Source organism: Rhododendron vialii, chromosome 1a, assembly GCF_030253575.1.
Source record: "Rhododendron vialii isolate Sample 1 chromosome 1a, ASM3025357v1".
In the NCBI taxonomy this organism is placed as follows: Eukaryota; Viridiplantae; Streptophyta; class Magnoliopsida; order Ericales; family Ericaceae; genus Rhododendron; species Rhododendron vialii.
Window position 1 is genome coordinate 36,421,799 of NC_080557.1, and position 20,697 is coordinate 36,442,495.

The 20,697-nt window shown below is 39.8% G+C and overlaps 2 protein-coding genes and 1 pseudogene across 2 annotated transcripts; all 3 read left to right on the forward strand.

Annotated features, from left to right (window-relative positions):
- The first annotated feature begins 5,058 nt into the window (after positions 1–5,058).
- Positions 5,059–10,477, forward strand: LOC131304208 (G-type lectin S-receptor-like serine/threonine-protein kinase LECRK3). Its single transcript, XM_058331360.1, has 2 exons — positions 5,059–5,701; positions 8,209–10,477. Exons 1-2 carry the CDS (start codon positions 5,163–5,165, stop codon positions 10,124–10,126), a joined length of 2,457 nt encoding a protein of 818 aa, XP_058187343.1. The 5' UTR covers positions 5,059–5,162; the 3' UTR covers positions 10,127–10,477.
- Positions 10,478–10,569: 92 nt separating this feature from the next.
- LOC131331173 (uncharacterized) lies at positions 10,570–16,536 on the forward strand. Its single transcript, XM_058365055.1, has 6 exons — positions 10,570–10,725; positions 12,970–13,031; positions 13,203–13,263; positions 13,349–13,388; positions 14,002–14,353; positions 14,619–16,536. The coding sequence occupies exons 1-6, from the start codon at positions 10,570–10,572 to the stop codon at positions 16,534–16,536; spliced, it is 2,589 nt and encodes an 862-aa protein (XP_058221038.1).
- Positions 16,537–16,929: 393 nt separating this feature from the next.
- LOC131331183 (eukaryotic translation initiation factor 3 subunit B-like) lies at positions 16,930–20,430 on the forward strand (annotated as a pseudogene).
- Positions 20,431–20,697: the final 267 nt, after the last annotated feature.

The following is a 20,697-nucleotide window of genomic DNA, read 5'->3' on the forward strand; positions in this document are numbered from 1 at the left end:
GTTTGGCTCCCGTGCGGTTTTGAACTCCTAACAAAAAAAACTCCTTTTAACCATGGCTAATTTATAGAATTAACCACTTGATAATCGCTCCGTACCGCAAGCAAGAGTCTTGTGCACAGAGGGTGAAATCTTTTGTCAGGCAGAACCAACATCCTTTAACTCTATATTCTCTGATGCTGGTCAAAATAATCTTGTGGACTTATTATCAGAACCATTATTCTTCCATCACTATATAGTACAAATTGTCTACTATACATGTATTACTATACTATAAATTCCACATGGTTTTCCAGACTTAGCACAAGCTACAACGTACCATTGCCTTGTCGTCTGTTTATAAAAGGGGATCAGTTCCACATTTGCAACAACCACCCACAACCCATTTCCCTCATTTTCTCTCCAACCAAACAGTACTCTGCTATAACCCGTTTCCATCATTTTCTCTCCAACCAAACGGTACTCTCTGCTGCCATGAAGAACAGCCACAGAGCTCTGGCAGTTTTCATTTTTCCTTCATTACCTAAGCAAGACTGCTCATGTAGTAATTCTCAGAGAAAGAAGTGCACCAAGAAGGCTTCTACTCTCTGCCTCTTCAAATTCTTTTGATACAAGCACGTTGAGGGTAGATGAAGTGAAGGAGACTAATCCTAAAATGGACACCACAAGTTTAAAATACGAGCTGCCAACCGGGCTGAACCCTAGTCAAAACAAATAGAAAGAGGAAGAAAATCTCTCTACTTAGTTTTGTTTTTGTGGTTCAATTTTGTGAACCCTCCTATCCTCTTGCAGGGGCCAGTGGTTCTGTTTAGTTATTTGGTTATGGATCTTGTTTGTTAGTTTTGCGATAAGTTTCAGAGGAGAGATGATAGAAAGGTGTATCCAGAGGATTTTATTGCTAGTTCGAAGTCCAGAAAATAGCATTTTGTTTAGTACTAGTCACTCCGCTTGGTTCCCAACTTTGAGAGTAACTTTCAACTCTCGGCACAGTTTTCAATAAATTTCTCTCTCTATCTCTCTCTACTAATTACCACTCGACTCTCAAAAATAACTTTTTATAACTTTCATTACTCACAGTGATGTACATTCTGTGATTCTCCATATTTGTATTTGGTTATTTGCATTTGTTTGTGTCATTGGATAAAATTAAAAGGGGAGAAGGAATGGACATTAAGGAATGCCTATATTGTCCTTGGTTTTTTTTTTTTCCACCTTGGTCCAGAAAGTGAATGATTTTGATCAGCGAAACAGACCCCGAGAAAGGTCACAAATGGCGTAAAGTAGTCCATCAAGTGGACTACAGAGGATCCAGCTCAAAAGAAAAACCACTACAATTCAAATGCCTATTACTTGTTTCCAAACAACTCCTAATTGAACTTATTTTTGGAGACTTCTTTCATTTTTCCTTTTCACCGTCCTGCATGGGAAAGTAGGCCGATTGTCCCGAGAGCAATTTTGTTCGCCTTGGGATGACGTGCTTCTTGTTTTTTTTTTTTTTATCGGTATGGGGAAGGTCAATGTCTAATTAAGATTGACTTATTTGACCAATTGACCCTCCAATCTGAGTGGGACACGAGGCACCTTCAATGTGCGACAATTGGTGCCCGAGGATCGTGACATGTGGCATAGCAGTAAAAAGTGATTTTGGACCTGTGCCACCTGAGCAGCCAACGTGGCGCCAGCAACAAGATATGACCGTCAGGGAAACCCTGCGAGAGCCAGGAAGGGTGCGAGCCCTGACACACCAAAAGGATATCTCCCATGACCTTGGGTAACCTGAACAGGGGTAGAAGGCCCAATAGAGGAGAAAGACATTAGCGTAGTCCTTAGGAAGGAGAGAGATGCAAGAGAGGCCAACATATAGACTAGTGCGTACCCAGAGTCAAAGGGGAGAGAACACGAAGGAGCTCATAACCATCTTAAGGATCCAAACACTTGAGTTTGCTCCGACTGCTGTGGTAGGGCCTGACGGGCCCTTAAAGGCTTGGTCGCAGTATTGGCATGACTAAACAAGCCATAGCCTTGCCCCTAGAGGAATTGGTAGAGATCTAGTGATGAGGTGACTTGAAAAGGAGAAGGATTCTACATGAGAGGGGGAAGAGTCTGGGGTGCTCAAAACCAGCGTGAGGAGTTGTGTCACCCTCGCGGTCAGGGGTACGAAAGAGGTCATGTGTTAATATTTTGTAGAGATACCTAGCGCCTGAGTGCTCGCCCTAGATGTTTATAAATATGAGACATCCCCTTCAGATTTAACCTTGACAAGATATCTAGAGAGAAAAAGTTGATGAGTACGTGCTGATTCTAATTTCCAAGAGAGGAGAATATTAAGGAATTGCCGTTAAAAAAAAAAAAGAAAAAAGAATATTCTTTCTTTGGCATCCTTATAACGTCTTTCTCCCTTGGATTTTTGAGCCGACTTCTCTCACACACACACAGATTATTTGTCAAAAGAACATTTGACAAATTTATTGTGTTCATATTTATTTGTTACGAGACTAATTATTTTGTTTCGAGTCATTTGTCTCGAGACTATGCAAAAATTCAAAGATATTGATGAGTGCTTCATCTAAAAGTGATATTTCTTTAAGTTCTCGACTTGAAAATTGGATTTTTGAATCGAACACTTGCGCGTATGTGAATGAGTTGAACTTTCACATGATCTTTGAACAATTGATTTGAATATCATTGAAGTGAGACTCGAAATGAGCACACACTCACGAGGATGAACAACACGAGGTACAAAGGAATTCGATTTTGTTTATTAGAGTGACTAGAGTCCATCAAATGGAATGGGAAGTCCAGTCCAAGCAATTTTTCGTGCCCATCTCGATAATCGGAATCCTTTATTTTATAGAACTCATCGAAAATATTAATTATGAAAAAAAAAAATTGCCTCTAGCTTTTTCTTTCTTTTCTTTGGGAAATTGATAAATAAATCCAATGTATATAGGCTAGAGGAAAGGATCTTTCTTGAATATATTTATTTATTTAGGGAATTGATTTTCACTCCCTTTTTTGTTTTTTAGTGTTGAAAGTGAATTTTTTTTGGGTTAAAAGATGAAAAAGGGAGTGTGGATATCAAAAAAAGGAGAGTGAAAATCAATTCCCTTGGACCTTAATCTGGGATTTTTGTGATGAGAGTATAGAATTCGGAGCCCAAGAGAGCAAACTCTGAGTCTCCGATGAGTAGCGGTTGCTGCAAACTGAAGAAATTGTAGAAGATTAAACACTCATGGTTATGGTTTTTGAACTGAAGAATTTGTTGGGTATCTTCGTAAGAGGTGAAGATCCATTGCTGTGATGAAGATCAAGTTAGTTCTCTTTTAGACGGTTTAGGATATAGGCCCAAGAATGCCTCTAAGTCATGTAATGCGTCTGCTGGGAACACGAGCGCCAAAATGTCTTTCAAAAATATCCCAAACTACTGAAATTAGCGAGAGCGAGGATTGAATGCGCGGGCGTAGAGCGAGGTTGAGAGCGTGAGTGTAAGGCCTACTGAAGGATTATGTGATGAAGGATTGTCTAAAAGTGGAATTGTGATAGGTTTAGGGTAGGAATAGATTCCAGAGTAAGGATACTAGTAGAGGCAGAAGAAAAGTCGCATGGAGTGTAGGGATTTATTAGCTAGCCGTGTCCCATAGGTGAAGAATTTGGACTTGGTTATAGCTTGATTCGGAAGTAATTAGGGCTGAAATATTTGGTAGAGTTTTTGGGCAAAAACGAAAATTTGATGAAGAAGAAGAAGAGCCCAATGTTACGAGTTCGCTTTGGAGGCTGAAGCCCAGGGCTGGCCTCGGCCGAACAGGCTCAACAGACTTGGGTACAACCATAATTTTTTTTTTTTTTGAAAGGAGGGTACAACCATAATTAATCATACCAAATAGTCCACTTTTTGTAAAATTGGTGCTGTTTGGTTGCATTGACTTCACCAAGACTAACATTGCAGTCGTAGTATTATTTCCCTTCATCCTTGGGAATTCCAGCATTAAGACTGTGGCCAGGATTTCAGGAACAGTTCAATCAAACGCGTGAAGTACGATAATAGATGCCAAAACTTTTGTTGGGATTCTGAATGTGATTTTCTGAGACCGTATTCAATTGATTGGAATCTTCTTTTTGTTTTTCTAGTTTGATTTTCTTTTCTGAGGTAGGGGTGGATCCGATGTAGGCACAAAAGGGTCACGTGACCCTCTTGATTTGTTAATAAATAATATATATGTTGCCAATATTAACATAACGATTATTGGTGTAGTGGTGAAAGATAAACCTTCACCAGAGGTTAGTGGTTTGAAACTTGCTTTCTGCCTTTTTGCTCCCTTTTTAACAAAGGATTTCAAGGGATTTCTTGCTCAAATAAATAAACAAATACCCTGTATACTAAAATGTTAGTATGATTAAAGATATTTGACTTTGTTTCAATTTTTTCCTTTTACTTATATTCAATTTTAAAAGTACTAGCATGGACATTTTTGAAAGTTGATTATGACTGTAATTATAGGATGATATATACTTTTTTCGTATTCTTAGCAAGTTTTTTTTTTTTTTTGTCCATTACATGATCTTAATTCAAAAATAACAATTTTACAACAAAGGTTCAACTTTATTTAAGTGATTTTTATCTTTTTCACTTACTGTCAAAAAAATTATTGATGACCCATATTTAAGGTTATCTTGGGCTTTGAAATTTAAGGGCCAACCTTGTACTTGAAAGGTGACCTCTCTATATGAAATTTCTGAATCCACCACTGCCCTCAGATATAATAACATTCAAAAGAAGCCCCAAGAGATTTGGCCAAGTGGGCATGAGAAAACAAATAAGTGTTTCTCTTCCATGAGGTCGCATGTTCAAATCCCACGTAGGCCAAACATTCCAAAGCTTGGGGTCACTGGAGGGTTGCCCGGTCGTTAATTTTAGAGCCCTGAGATGCGCAAATTGGCACGAAAATCCGATTATCTAAAGTGAGAAACATTAAAAAATAGGGACCAAAGACCAGCTACATTGAGAAACATTCAAAAGTAATGACCCCCTGAAAATGAAAGGAGACAGAGTATCCTTCACTCAAACGTATGGATTGACTCGAAAGTCTTTCCCTTACCCTTTCACCTCAAACTCTTCTCTTTCCTTATATATGAGCTAATTTACTTCCTTGCTCTCAAACCTAGCAATGTCTTATCCTCTTCTTCATACTCTCTTCTGCTTCCTATTATTGCTGCCATTTTCTACTGTTGCTCAGACTAATGGAACTGTAGACGTTGGTGCATCTATCACAGCTGGTGACAATTCCACCACCCCATGGCTATCCGCTTCTCAAAATTTTGCATTTGGGTTTAAACAAGTCCAAGATAACAATCTTTTCTTGCTCTCCATATGGTATTACAAGATACGCGACCAAACCATTGTTTGGTATGCAAACAAAGGTGTTCCAGTGTCAGCTGGGTCGAAAGTAGGGATAACCGCGAGCAAAGGGCTAGTGCTCAGTGACCCTCAAGGCAGAGAGTTGTGGAGTTCCACTCCCATTCGTAACCAAGTAATTGCTAATGGCTTTATGAGGGATACGGGCAGCTTTGTGCTTGTTGGTGGGGGTTCGGTTAACATATGGGAGAGCTTCAAATACCCGACAGACACCTTGTTGCCTACGCAGATCATGGAGTCTGGCGAGCTCCTTTTTTCTCGACAGTCGGAGAAGAATTTCTCCGGGGGAAGGTTATTTTCAGAACATTTTGATAGTAGTTTTGGTTTATGATTATTGAGCTTTATTAGGATTTAAGTTACAAAATTAAACATGGTTTATTATCATCATTTTTCATGCTCTTGGATACCATTGCCACATATTTTCTCTATGTATGGATCTACTAACTGTTGGGAGTCTAATACGGCTGAGGTTCTCCAGTGCGCGCTAGCCCAATCCGTTGAGGAGTAACCACAGAGTCCACACCACATCACCTGGACCCAATATATATTGAATGACCTATATCCACTTAAAAGGCTAAGTCTTGTAAGTGGTGAGTCATCCAATTGTATATTAAGATCCAACTATTTTTCTATTTATCTGATGTGCGGCTCAACCTTTCACACATGTTCTCAACAATCTCCCCCTCATATGTGAATCATGCATTGGGCCTTGCTCCCCATCGATTTGATCCACTACAAGAAAAATTATATGAGGTGATGAATGAAAATCGTCGCAAATTACATGTTTTTCGTCACAAAAAATATAGGTGACGAAATTTTTTTTGAAGATTGTCGAGGAGTCCTACCTGGCGACGAAATCTATTTTTCGTCACCTATAGTGCCTTTTGATGACGAAATATTTCGTCCCAAAAATTGAGTAATTGGTGACGAAATTTTTTTCCTCACCTATTGTGCTTTTTGATGAAGAAATTTTTTGTCATCAATTATTCTTTTTGGCGGCGAAAAAATTCGTCACCGATAGGTCACATTGGTTTTCGTTGCAAAAGACGTTTTCATATATAAAAAAAAATCCCTCTTTCTTGCTACTGCTGGGTTTCAAACCCAAGTCCCATGAGTTTTTCTCGCAAGTTTCAACCAACTGCACTACACACACTTTTTAATACATATTTGAAATATCTAATATATAACATATATGTTTAACATGAAAATATATTTCGAATATAATTTTGAACTTTTAAACATTAAAATTAGCAATTTTGATAAACATGAAAGTTGTAGGCATTTGAGTTATTATTCAAACCCAATTTGAATTATTTTAATTGGAAGTTCTTAGTAAAGAGTTATGTCCGAAATATATTTAGTGACAAAGCTCAATTTATAAATTTCGTCACCGCCACCAAAGGTACCCATTTAACGACAAAATATATTTTTCGTTGCCGAAAGCGTTGAAATGGTGATGAAATTATTTTTCGTCACCAAAGTTAAGCATTTGGTGACGAAAAAAAATTTTCATTACTAAATTGGTCTCATTTGGCGACGAAATATATTTTTTGTTACCAAATGATCATCTTTGGTGACGAAAAATAATTTCATCACATTTTTTAAGCTTTCGGCGATGGAAATTGTATTTCGTCGCCAAATGGGTACCTTTGGTGACGGAAATATTTTTTTCATCTCTAAACAGGTATAATTGGTGACAATATTATTTCATCATGAAAGTTGTCAAAACAATGACGAATTTATTTTTTGTCGCCAAATATACTCATTAAGTGACGAAATTAAATTTCGTCCACTTTTTTGTCACCAAATTTCATTTTCTTGTAGTGATCCATGATCTTTTTTACTCTCCAACACCAATTTAACCTCGGACTTCACCGTACCCATTCCATCGATCGAGAACCAACCCCTTTACTCCATCGAGAGCCTCCATGTAGTGCTCCACCTGCATCCTTGCTCCATCGAGAGTTACCTTGGATTTTTCTTGCTCCTTTGAGAGTCTCCGTGCAAGTCCACCAAATCGGTTTGAGTCACCCCAAAGATCGTCAGCCATCGGCTCTGATACCACTTGTTAGGATCTGGGGTCACTCAACAACACAACAATATGAGGAAAAACTCCCTTAATATTATTTACATAATAATACAAGATGAAAAAACTTCTCTGGGAGAGCCACTATCGGCTCCCACCTCTCCAATGAGCCACACCGGCTCACCCACTCGACTTCACCCTCTCCCTCACATTGTTTCAGTCACACTCTTATCTGCTCTCATATACATCAATATATATAGGCAAGAAGAAAACCCTAATACGGTTAAGGAAATAAGATAGAGAGTGATCTTGTACTTCGCGCACACCACCCCACTTGGGTGGAATCCCAACACTAAGGGGAATGTGACTTGATTTATGCATTCGATCAAGAGAGAGAAATATATACAGAAACAATGAGACAGCAAGAAATTTGAAAAAGGGGTCTTTTTTTCACTACTTTCTATATCCGTGAGCAACTCTTTTCTGACTCATTCAAATTCTCGTGATGGAAGTGAACACAAAATGATTAAGGCTTGTGACTTGTGAGCACTTGAGTTGAACTTTGCAGCGGGTGCACTTCGTCTGGACCTTCACACTGGGAGTAACATCAGCTTTAGACAACGTTTACGCACCTCCCGGCTCCCATTCTCACAAGCATGATCGTTCGTACTAGTTACTTGCTTCTGGATTATTATGTGTTTGGAATGGATAATTATTTGGCCCTTCATAGTCTTTTGATGGATATTTACCATGGGAATAATTTTCTTGACAGGTTCCAGCTCCGCCTGCTCGAAGATGGAAATCTCGTACTTAATACTAGAGACTTGGGTACCAATTTCGCTTATGATGCTTACTACAAGAGCAACACTGTTGATGATGTTAATGTAACAAATCGTGGTTACCGAGTTATCTTCAATGAGACAGGATATATTTACGTATTGAAAAGAAGTAACCAAAGTGTAGTACTCGGACCAACAACTGTACTCCCATCTGGTGACTACTACTACCGAGCAACTCTCGATTTTGATGGGGTTTTCACACTGTACTATCATCCAAAGACTGAAAATGCCAGTCCGAACACTTGGACTGTTTTGTGGTCTGAGCCGGATAACATTTGTGTTGGTATTACAGCGAGTGAAGGTAGAGGGGCTTGTGGCTTCAACAGCATATGCACAATTGATGATAATAAAAGGCCTAATTGTTCGTGCCCTGAAGGTTTTTCGTTGCTTGATCCAACTGACAAGTACGGAGACTGTAAGCCAAATTTCACACTAAGCTGTGAAGAAGATGACCACAAGAGTTCCAACAGAGATCTCTATGACTTGTCGGTGTTAATAGATACTGATTGGCCACTGTCTGACTACGAGCAATTGAAGCCTTTCAGTGAAGAGATGTGCAGAAACTCTTGCCTCCAAGATTGTTTCTGCGCTGTTGCTATTCTGCGGCAAGATAGCTGCTGGAAGAAGAAGCTGCCACTTTCTAATGGCAGGAAGGACAGTATTGTTAATGGGAAGGCTTTCATGAAGTTCAGGAAAGGTGACCTTCCTCCATCTACTACCGATCCTCCTTTTCCTCTTCGGGACATAAAGAAGAACGATCGGACTTTGATTGTTGTTGGATCCGTGCTTCTGGGTAGCTCTTTATTCGTCAATGTCGCACTTCTGGGTGCCTTTTGCCTGGGTTTTTCCCTCATCTACCAGAAGAAGATCTTGAATAGTCGTCATGGGTTCGGAGCTGTGGAAACAAATCTTCGTTGTTTTACGTATGAAGAGCTTGCAGAGGCTACAGATGGATTCAAGGAAGAACTGGGAAGGGGAGCTTTTGGAATTGTGTATGGGGGGGCAGTACAAATAGGGAATTCTAGAACTTCCGTCGCGGTCAAGAAGCTAGATAGGGTGGTTCAAGAAAAAGAGAGAGAGAAGGAATTTAGAACCGAAGTACATGTGATTGGCCAAACCCATCATAAGAATCTAGTCCGACTGGTTGGATTTTGCGACCAAGGGGAGCACCGGATGTTAGTGTACGAGTTCATGAGTAATGGCACTCTCGCTAGCTTCCTGTTTGGAGAGACAAAGCCTAGCTGGAACCAGAGGAGCGAAATTGCGTTTGGAATTGCTAGAGGCCTTCTTTACCTACACGAAGAATGCAGCACGCAGATCATCCATTGCGATATAAAGCCTCAAAACATACTTCTTGACGACTATTACACCGCCCGGATTGCCGACTTTGGGTTGGCTAAACTGCTGATGATCAATCAGAGCCAGACAAATACTGGTATTAGAGGGACAAGAGGGTATGTTGCACCGGAATGGTTTAGAAACAAGCCGGTAACCGCTAAAGTTGATGTTTACAGCTTTGGTGTGTTGCTATTAGAGATCATTACTTGTCGAAAAAACGTAGAGGGGTCGGAGATGGGGGGTGACGAGAGAGCAATTTTAACTGATTGGGTTTTTGACTGTTTTCTGAAAGATGGATTGCATGCTTTGGTTGAGGGCGATTCTGAGGCCTTGAATGACTGGAGGAAGGTGCAGAGATTTCTGATGGTTGGAATTTGGTGTATTCAAGAAGATCCCTCTGAACGGCCCACGATGAGGAAGGTTACTCAAATGCTTGAAGGAGTTGTCGAAGTTCCTGTGCCTCCAAGCCCTTCGCAATTTTCTTTCGTCAGTCATGGTGTCGGGGAGGAGTAGATTGGGCACATACCTAACCTTTGGTAGTAAATGCACAAAGTGGATGTCTCCAGACTAGAACACACGACCCGAAGTTTCGTTGGCTGAGTTTTGTTTGCTCTGCTCTATTTATTCTAGTGTCACTTATAGTTGGTTCATTTCGCAAAATATCCCCTTGGTAAGTTAGCAACCAATATGTAATGTTCACTTAAAATAATGCCTGCTACTTCAGTGCACAATATATGTTGTTTTGAAAAAGGCTCTTTAGACGAAGGCCTGTGTTCTGATATGTTTCTGAAAATTGTGAGAAATCGTATAGCCTGTGTTTTTTCGTCCTACTAATCAATCATGAATATTAACTTCTGTGTTCTCAGTAAGCCTGCTTTTGTTGTTCTAATCTAGTGATTGTATATTGGATAATATCCTACATGATTTACCATTTATAGGGTCCCTATGAACCACCGATGTTGCGATGGCGATGCATTGCAACGGGTAGCCGTCGCCTGTCTGCGTTTCGGACACGCTTTGGGACATGGAGAGATAGCTGTGTTGACATGCCAATTATATTAGGAATTCTTAAGCAAGGAACATGCCGGGAACATGCATGCCCCAAGACTCAAGTGAGAGACCTGGGGACACGTTTGGGTTAATTGATAATATAACAAACCTATTTCGGAAATTGTATCATGGTATTTGCGATACAATGGTGACTAGTGTTAGTTTTGTTTAACTTTTGTTGGTTGTGGACACTGGATACATATTCATGACAATAAGACCGAAAATCGTGTACTCATTTCTTTTTCTCTGCGTCCCTTGCCATGCCTGTGTCCCACTTTCTATGATCGTAGTGCCATTTGTCTGTTACAAACATTTTCTATGATTGTAGTGTCCCGTGTCTGTATTTGTATCAACCATTTTCTGAAAAAAACTTTTTAAGGAAACATTAGGTTTGCTCTTGCTACAGCACGTCTGAGAGAGGTAATAAGTAGGCAACCTTTACTACTGCATGTTCAGGTGCGTTAACCAGTTTAAAGGTCTCAAGAGTCTGAAAGGTGAGTTAATGAAATTGATGAAAGATGGGAAAATCACCGGGCAGAGGCGTGGACCAGGTTTATTTACCATCTGATGGTCTTGACTCTCCAAATCACCATTCTAATGACACAAGGACAAATATTTACCAAGACATGGTGTGTGAAGTTGAATTGACAATTATACCCTCCCTTTTATATACCAGTAAAAAAGCCCTAATTCTCAATTGCTCCCAAATCCTTCCTCATCGTCTACTGCTCTCATCAACGGACTCTCCTCTCTCTCTGCACAACTGGTATGTTCCTCTCTCTCTCGTTCTCTCTCTCCTTCCTCTCTTCTCTTCGTTGTTCTTTGCTTTATCCTCTCTCTCTGGGGTTCTCTGCTCTCTTTATTTGTTCTGCTATTGGAGACGATTTTCTGGTTGAAAAACCAGATCGGAGCATCGGAGTCGCGAAAAAAATAAGCAAAATCCATTATGACGCTTGTAAAATTGGAGTTGCAGGGGGTAAGGGTTACTATGAAACCCTAGGCGCGGTTTGGAAGTAAAATTGGCCAGCATATGAACACTAACTTGTTCTTATAAGTTTGTGTCGGAGTGCTGTTTTACTTTTTTGATGTAACTCGTTCCAAAATAGAAATGGCTTGAACAAGTTGAAAAGTAGATATGCTTAAGTTAATAATGCTTGTAGCTAGGTTGTTACCTACTCAAGAAAAGCTACCTGTAATGCTAATAAGTGGGAATGGATTTTGAAGAAATAGATTGGTTTTTGATAGGTGGGATCAGAGCCCTTTTGGTGAGGAGCTGTTGGGTTACAGTATATTATGCACAATACCACAAAACTGTACCAATTCTGGCATAGAAACTTGGGCATTAAGGTGATTCATTTATGTGTCCTTTGTATGCATTCTATGAATTAGAACCTATATATATAGGTATTCCTTCTTACGCTCCGATTGTCTAAGGAATGATATTTCTAATGGTGTGTAATGACTGTTGTTGTGCCGTTTTCCTTTTATGTATAACTTTTCTTTTTGGGGTTATTGATTCCATGAAAGCAAACAAACCCAAATGACAGTCAGGTATAGAACCTGGAAACAAACACAAATCAGTCAATCCAAAACGTATAAATAGAAGTAAGCAAAGCTACCTCGGGATCGAGGATCAAAGATCCTGAAGGAAACCCTCTAGTCAGTAGCTAGAAGCCTTTTAGAATCAACGTTCTTGACAGTAGCTAGAAGCCTTTTAGAATCAACGTTCTTGATTTTCGTCCTAGAGGTAATGCAAACTCAATGGCCTTTTCCACCAGCTCATCTCTTTTGCCAAGCATAGCACACCTTTGTCATGTAACACTCTAAAGCCCCCAAATTTGTCCACCATAAGAGTACTCAAAGAATAGATGCTCATGGGAATCGTGAGAATTGCGAAGGACACATTAGGATTCACATTCATTCCCAACCTACAAGTCCATCTTTAGGGTTTGTTTGAAACCTAGGGAAAAGAAAAGAAAGGAAAAAAAAAAAACAAAGAATCAAGCACAATAAATTTCCTATACACTTTCCTTTCCTTTTCCTTTATTTTCCCCAAGTTCCAAACATACGTTTAGTTGTAAGCCTCCTTAGAAAATCAGCCATTCAATAAAAGTCCACCTGCGGACAAGATGGATAAACCAAGTGATTTTTCCCCATGGAATAGAAGTAGCATTCTCCTCAAGGCTTGATAATGATGATTTGTTAAATTCCATCCCAATATTAAGAGAATCGGCAGGGATTTGAGTAGTAATTGGTAGAATCTTTTCAATGTTCTTTGTTAATTATAGTATGTAATTGTGTTGTAGGGAGCTGAAAATCAGTCTATTGGGATGTGGTTTATGAGTATGGTCATTGATTTGGTTAAAAGGTAAAGCTATTCACTCCTTTGCCCTATGCATATATATGCAACCAATTGCAAGGGAAGACCTTGCCAGGAATGAAAGAGCGGATGGTAAGGCATAGATTGTATCGTTAATAACCTACTAAGTTATGCAGTTTATTGATAAGCACCTAAGATTGTATGATTGTGGTGCTTAAGTCCCCTAGTGAGTAGTGTTCTTAGTTATAACTCGTCGTTTTTACTCAATTTTACTCATAAGGTAGGTTGTTCAGTGTTTCAGGTAAAACGTCTCGAAAAGGATTATTCTGACCACGAGGCCAACCCCCTGGTGAAAACTTTGCCAGGATGACCCAAGAGCGAATGCGCTTCGGGTTTCCAAACCTTGTATCTAAGGCAAAGGTCTTCTTTCGGTTTAAGCATTTATCTCTATCCTCTTTTGTGCACACATGCAAATCGATATTGATAATGAAAGTGTGGTGGTATGTCTGCTTTTTTAAATGTTTACTACAATAGTTGTGTAGTAGATTACTTCTCCATTTGAGGACCAACATAGCTTTATTAGATCATCTTTAATGTGTTGTTCTTGAGCATTAAATTTGTGGGTGCTGTGTAATAGTATTAGTATTCAAATGTAAAATTTGCATTAAACCGGGCCAACACCTCTGACCCGTAATTGTCCCTTTTACTTATCCTCTTAATCCCAAATGATTTATAGATGGTGTGTAACATATGGTATTAAAGAGTTTAGTGGCTTAATCTAGAAAGATTAAATGATGTGGTTTTTGCACAGCATTGTAGTTGCTGCATACAAATATTTAATTTGACTTCCTATTGCTGTCCTGTGTGATTTACAAATTACCTCATCCAAACAAGTGTTGTGGGTGTAGTGTAAAGGGTTACATGTTTTATTGGACTCATCGAACAATTGAACGTCCCTTGTATCATGTAACTGGGTATGAATTGCGTAATGCTTATATATGTAGTTGATGTTGTGCAGCAATGTCTACAACTCCTCGGAAGTTGATGTGTTTTTGTTATTCGGGTGGTGAGCGCATGGCAAATGCGGATGGTAGCTTGGGGAAGTATATGGGTGGTGTATCTGAAGCCACAATCATTGAAGAAGGCATACCGTTTGAGGAGTTAGTCGTGAAAGTTTGCTTGCGCATGGATATGAGGTCCGATGGGAAGTCATTATTTTATAGTACAAGCAAGGACAAGTCGAAGCATTTGCGTATGAGGGATGCAGATGGTGTTTCTATGATGTTCTGTTTGAATGAGGATGAGGTTGACATATTTGTGGAAGAAGAGACCCTTGTGAACACACCAAGACAATGTAACATAAGTAGCAGGTATAACTGTTGTTTTTTTTTAAATATAACACACACACATATACATATATGAGGATTCTGCATGTTTGTGTTTATGTGAAAAGTGATATTGTTTTGAAGAGGTTACAAATGGGTAACATATGGTTTGGAAGAAGAGGTTACTGTTATCCACTTTTTCATTAATTGACTTGGTTGTTGCATAACATGTATGGCAATTGGTCTCCTTAATGATTTACTTGATAAGTTCCCTACTCAAGTGTTCTACTAAGACAATTTTTTTTTGTAGGGAGTCGAACCTGTTGAGTAGCAGTCCATCCACTGCCGCAGGAGAACCTTCTTCGACTACCAAAGATAGTTTGACTATTTGCCATGAAATGGGTTTGGTGCCGTACTCGCAACGGCAAGGTGAAGACATTCTAAGTGGTGATGGTCAGTTGTTTGACAACCATACGCTATTCAAGAAGGCTGTTATTCTTTTTGCAGCATTGAACAAGTTCACTTTCAAGTATTTGGACAATAGTCGTCATTATTATAGGTTAGCTTGCGTGGTTGATGGTTGTCCATGGAAGTTAACAGCTAGGGCACAAGGTAAGTCTGAACTCATTAGAGTCATCAAGATGAAGAATGAACATTGCCACATTGCACAGGACAACACTAATTTCAAGCCAAGGATTCGGGCAAAAGAGATGGGTATGATATTCATGGACAAAATAGCAGGGCAGCCCAATTTCCTCCCAAGGAGCATATGCAAGGACTACGAGCTTGCGTTCCATACTCCCCTAACTTACTCGCAAGGATGGAGGACTAGGGAACGTGCCCGTGAGTTCATAAGTGGGCCGGTATCCATGACGTATCACTTAGTGCCGTGGATGTGTCAACGTCTTATAGAATCAATTCCCAACACGAAGGCAGTTTGGAGTTCTTCTGAGGATGGTAAGTTCAAGCAACTTTTTGTCGCTTATGGTTGCAGCATTACGGGGTTCTTGGGGGGATGTCGCCCGATGTTGTTTATTGATGCATGTTTTTTGACTGGTCCATATCGCGGTAGTTGTTTGTCTGCAGTTGCCTATGATGCGAATGATCAATTGTACCCTCTTGCATATGCTATTGTATCATCAGAGAACTACGAGGATTGGTTATGGTTCATGCATAACTTGAAGGAAATTGTTGCCGGAAAGGAAGTTGTGGTTGTGACAGACCGTAATCCTGGGTTGTTGAGGGCAGTTAATGAATTATTTGGCGAGGAATGCAATGCATGGTGTGTTCGCCACGTGAAGGAAAATTTTAGCAAGTTTGCCACCGCAAAAGGAATGAAGGGGAACCCCAAGAAGACGGCATTGCATCTTTTCACAAAAATTGCCTATGCATGTGATGAGCGGCTATATGGGGTGTACTTGACGAAATTGTTTGGGCTATCACCTGAGTTGTCGAAGTGGGTTGAAGAAAATGGTCCACAACACTGGTCGAATGCGCGATTTCCGTATCGGAGGTGGGACAAATTGTACACCAACATTGCCGAAAGCTTCAACAATTGGATATTGAAATTGAGAGACTTGGACATCATCCAATTCATGAAGGGCCACGTCACCATCACCACTGACATGTTATATAGGCATAAGATGGAGGTGGGTAAATGGCATCCCTTGCCGGTTGGTCGTAATATAGACAAAATGATTAAGGATTCTCAGGAAAAATCTCGAGGTCTCACTTGTCGACCCACTTCTCCCATAGAGTTCATCGTGTTTGCATCCGACTGGAAATCTCATGCGGTCAAGCTCCATCCTTTTTACTGCAGTTGTGTGCGCTGGCAGATGAAAGGCATCCCTTGCAAGCATGCGGTGCGCGCAATACAAGGTTCGTCGTACAATATATATAACCTTGTGGATCCTTTCTATAAGGTGGAGGCACAACTTCTTATTTACACGACCGTAATGTCTCCCATTCCTTTGCATGACATGCCTAATTCGACTAACATCGTGCCACAAGTTCGTGAGATCCAGTACGGTTCTGAAGACCTTGACATAGCCACCTCTTCTTCCATACCCATGCAAGCGCTTCGACCTCCTGCTACAAAGCGACCAGCTGGAAGGCCGAAGAAAAAGAGGATTGAGTCACAATTCCAAGAAAAAAAAACTATTTTTTGTGGGCTTTGCCATGAGCCTGGACACAATCGAAGCACATGCAAGTCTCCATTGCCTGGGTGAGCGTTGAGAATGTAATCCAACCTTTAGCTACTTTGGTTGAGCCTTTTCGATTTTTTAGGTATGCGGCACTTTGGATTTTAATCTAACGTATGGAACTCTTGTTGCCTCTGAGTTTGGATTTTGTTGAATATAATGGATTGGGACCTTGTAATATTATAATGGTTGTGCCTCACCTACCTAAGATTGTTGTATTTCAGTCATATAACCTGCTCAACATGTATGTAATTCGAAGCACTGTCAAAAAGTAGCACCACCACAAGAATCAGCACTTGTGCAAGTCGAAAATAAGCACTTGAAGTTCTTTGCAGTAGTGGATTGTATAGTTCAATTCCATTTTGTGGCGATTGTAAGTTGATGTATGGCTGCTGTTGATCAGAGTAGTGTTTGCCTGCCATGGCTGGTAATGCTGTTTGCTCCTACTTGCTGTTGCTTCTTCTGCTGCTTGCTGCTGGAATACCATTCTCCGAGGTAGTAAGAGCAAGTAAATTTTACGAAAAAAGTACATTGGGTTTTCACACAGACTACCCTGTTGAATCACGAAGAGCACTTATGTTTGTATATAACTGTGGAGTATGAAATATTCCCTTTTCAAAGGGGCCCAGCTAAGAAGGCCAGTGAAACTTTGGATTGACAGTACCTAGCTCAAAGGGGTTGACAGCTGAAAGATAAAATACGGCTCTAAAGATGATTAATGATCTTGGGTCGCAAGAACCGAAGACTCATTGAAGTATCATTTGGGCAACTTCTATGGGATTTGTCTTGATCTTTCAAGATGGGTGGAAGATAACAATCCAAAGCACTTTATTGGCAGTTTTGGACGGAAAGTTTTGTGCAATGGTCCCCTCTAGGAACTTACTTGGGTACAGTTCATAGATAGACAGGGAGGCTGCTGTTTGGGGCGATGCTAGCTTCAACCGGCTTATGCGTTATTCTCATCCCCAAGTTTACTTTCATAATTGTTTTAGTATTCTATACTATGCCTTTTATATATTGTAGGTTTTTGATTGATGCATAGATTTTGTGTTATTCACTGTAGGTAAAGTTAATACATTTATCTCATGGGGAGACATGTTTTGTACAGCAACCATGAACCATGCAATCCTCGTGATACTCATTTAACAATTTCTATTCCTCCACTACTATTGTCATTGTAATTTTAACAAAGATTTGTTTCCTTGAGGCACCCCTAATGTGAGTTAATAGTCTACAGGGTGGTTTTAAATATGTTCGATGTGAGAACTGGAATAGTGATGAGAGATTTCAAGGGACGCGCATATCAGTTTGCAGTTGAAGGTGCAGTAAGCGGCGTTTTCAGGCCTATTTTCAGGTGCATTAAAAATATCTTTGATTTGGATGGATGCTTTGTGGCAATTGTTATTCATAGTTGTCTCATGTATGAGTATCAGTGATGGTGTGGCGGAAAAGAGGATAATTATTTTCCCTGAATTGGTAAAAGTGTTATCTTTGTCTATGTCTGTGAAACAGACACATTTACTCTTATTGACAACAAATCCATAAAGGTTGAAAACCTTGTGGAAATTAGTTGGTCGCCTACTGAACCCATTGTTGCACTCTTTGTTCCTGAACTTGGAAGAGGAAACCAACCTGCGTGAGTCGAGCTGTTTCATTTCCATATTCCGTTTATTTTGTTCCCTTTCTTTGTTCCGCATCAAGGAACAAGACATACCCATTGAGGTTTTCTTGGAGTTAGAGAACAAAAATGACAAGATTATTGCATTTGAACTTGATTTCCGAAGGTCCACAGATTCTCTGTCATTTACGGCGACAGCCCTAACCTTGACATTAGTTTCTACTCCATGCGTAGCACTCATAATTCTGGCTACGTTTCAAAGCTTACTACTCTTAAGGGAAAGCAGGCTATTGCTTTGTACTGGTCGCCAGCTGGACGTTTCATCTTACTTGAAGGGTTGAAGGGCTTCAATGGACAGTTGGAGTTCTATGATGTCGATGAAGAATTTCATGGCAACGGATATTGAATGGGATCCAACTGGAAGGTAATTTGTAGGAAGAATTTGGTTACGATTATGTTGGAGGTAATAAAAGTCAATTGCCAAGTTGGGGCTTCGGCAAAAACTTGCTTATGATTTCAAGTGAACTGAAGCTTATCGATTTCCTGCCCTAGTATTTCCTTAGCTTTCAATATACAGTTCTCTTGAAAGAGCATAGAATCCTTGCTTGATTTTTTTACGCACACGCACATCTGGCGATAGACTCCTTGTTTTATTTCTGAAATAAATTCATCTTATTTTCTTTATAAGCTCATCTGCTTGTGAATTCAGGTATGTTACAACTTTAGTTACTTTGGTTCACGAGATGGAAAATGGTTTCAACATCTGGTGTTTTAATGGCAAGCTTCTATATCGCATACTAGAGGATCACTTCTTTCAAGTAAGATTTGGTGGTTTTGGGGGGGGGGGGGGGAATTGATCTTATTATGCAACGTTTATCCTTTGGGGTTGTGGATAGAGTAATTAGTAATACATGACTGCCTTGGATTTGCCTAGGATATTGCTTTACCATATTTACTGATATTCAATTAATAGGTTTAATGCAGTCAACCCCAATGTTTGTGCTGGCTTTGGGTGAATTACTTTGTTCTCACATTCATCAATAGCGAAAGAAACATTCTATCGTGTCATAACTGGTGCATGTGCTGCTGCTTGTAATGACATTTTAATTTTGAAAATGAAATGGTCCTGGATGTCTTCATGACCCTGTAGATTTACCTTAGGTAAAAATGGATCTCATTATATAATGGACGAGTGACATAAGTAAATAGAATTGTCGCTAGTAGACTATATAGAGATTCTATGGGTGGAGATATCAGATATCTACAGTTATAAGTTCCTACTCTTGTGTAAAATTATATGATCGAACACCTTTCATTGTAACTTTGTCAAATGTGTACGATGCTATCATGAATTGCAATAATGTTTTTGAAAGGAAAACAAAACTCTCCAGCTTACATTACGTCATTAGTTTGCTATATTTGAAAATTGGAGAACTTTGATTTTGGCTGGAGGTCATGGGGGAGACAAGAGACTGAAAACAAAGGGAAAAGTATGACCTGCAGTTGAGGGAAATGAAAGAGTATTGGACATGTGGGGAATCCCTCACATTAAAAAAGGAGGATTGGAAAGCCACCGAACCAGTCCAGACCAATCCTCACTTAAACATGCTGTTGTTTCCAGTTATCAAAATTCCTTAAAACAATGACTACACAACGGAAGATGTATCAAAGCAACTCAAATGTTGATCTTGTATTTGTAGAAGTTTTGAACATCTTGCTGGGCTAGTAATTATGAGCTCTTCTGCATGGCCGGTGTAAACAGGGATTTTATTTCATTTTGCTTTGTTATTTTGGCAAGCAAACAGACAGAATCATTCCAGAACATGTTTCACCATTCTGTTGTCTTTTACTACAAACAGTGAAAGTACTTAATTTCACTGGTGTTCCATTTCAGTCTCTCAGGAACGAAAATGAAAATTTAGTGCCTACGTAGTCAAATACGACATGGCCTGACTATGGTATGTGTTTTCTGTTGATCATTGCAGTTCCTATGGTTCCTATGGCATCCAAGGCCCACCATCCTTCTTGTACCCCATAGAAGGAGGAGGAGATTGCCAAGAACTTGAAGAAGTACACCAACAAGTATGAATACATTAGGACGAAAACGTGTCGCTGCTGACTGAGCAGGACCGAGATGGGTTTTGGAGTGGAAGCGATTACATGAAGATGATAAATCAGACAGTTAGTGGCTTGGGGACGGACAAGCCAGTGACGAAGAAGAGGAATATGAGGCAAAGGAAGTCGAGGTTGAAGAGTTTGTTGATGTTTCGGAGGAGGTTCTATTCGACTTTGGGCATGAGTGAGCTGATACACTCCCTAACATCTTCCGTTATGCAGAGCAACACTCTCCAGCTTACATTTTTTTTTCAAACATGAAATTGTGTTGTGAGAAATTTTGATCATTCACCGAGATCATAAATATGTTGGAAGTCATGCTGACAAAATTATGGTCATGAAGTGAAGACCAATGCGACATAAAAAAGTAAATTTGCATTAATAACTAATATCGAACAAACCCAACCAAATAAACAATTCATATATGAGTGGATACATGACATCAAGTTAAACTA

Excerpts from the sequence above, each read along its gene's own strand:
- LOC131304208 (XM_058331360.1), top strand. The coding sequence starts at position 5,163 with ATGTCTTATCCTCTTCTTCATACTCTCTTCTGCTTCCTATTATTGCTG. Across the intron at positions 5,702-8,208 it reads AAGAATTTCTCCGGGGGAAG|GTTCCAGCTCCGCCTGCTCG; the intron begins GTTATTTTCAGA and ends TTTTCTTGACAG.
- LOC131331173 (XM_058365055.1), top strand. The coding sequence starts at position 10,570 with ATGTTGCGATGGCGATGCATTGCAACGGGTAGCCGTCGCCTGTCTGCG. Across the intron at positions 13,264-13,348 it reads TACTCAATTTTACTCATAAG|GATGACCCAAGAGCGAATGC; the intron begins GTAGGTTGTTCA and ends AAACTTTGCCAG. Across the intron at positions 13,389-14,001 it reads GCTTCGGGTTTCCAAACCTT|CAATGTCTACAACTCCTCGG; the intron begins GTATCTAAGGCA and ends GATGTTGTGCAG.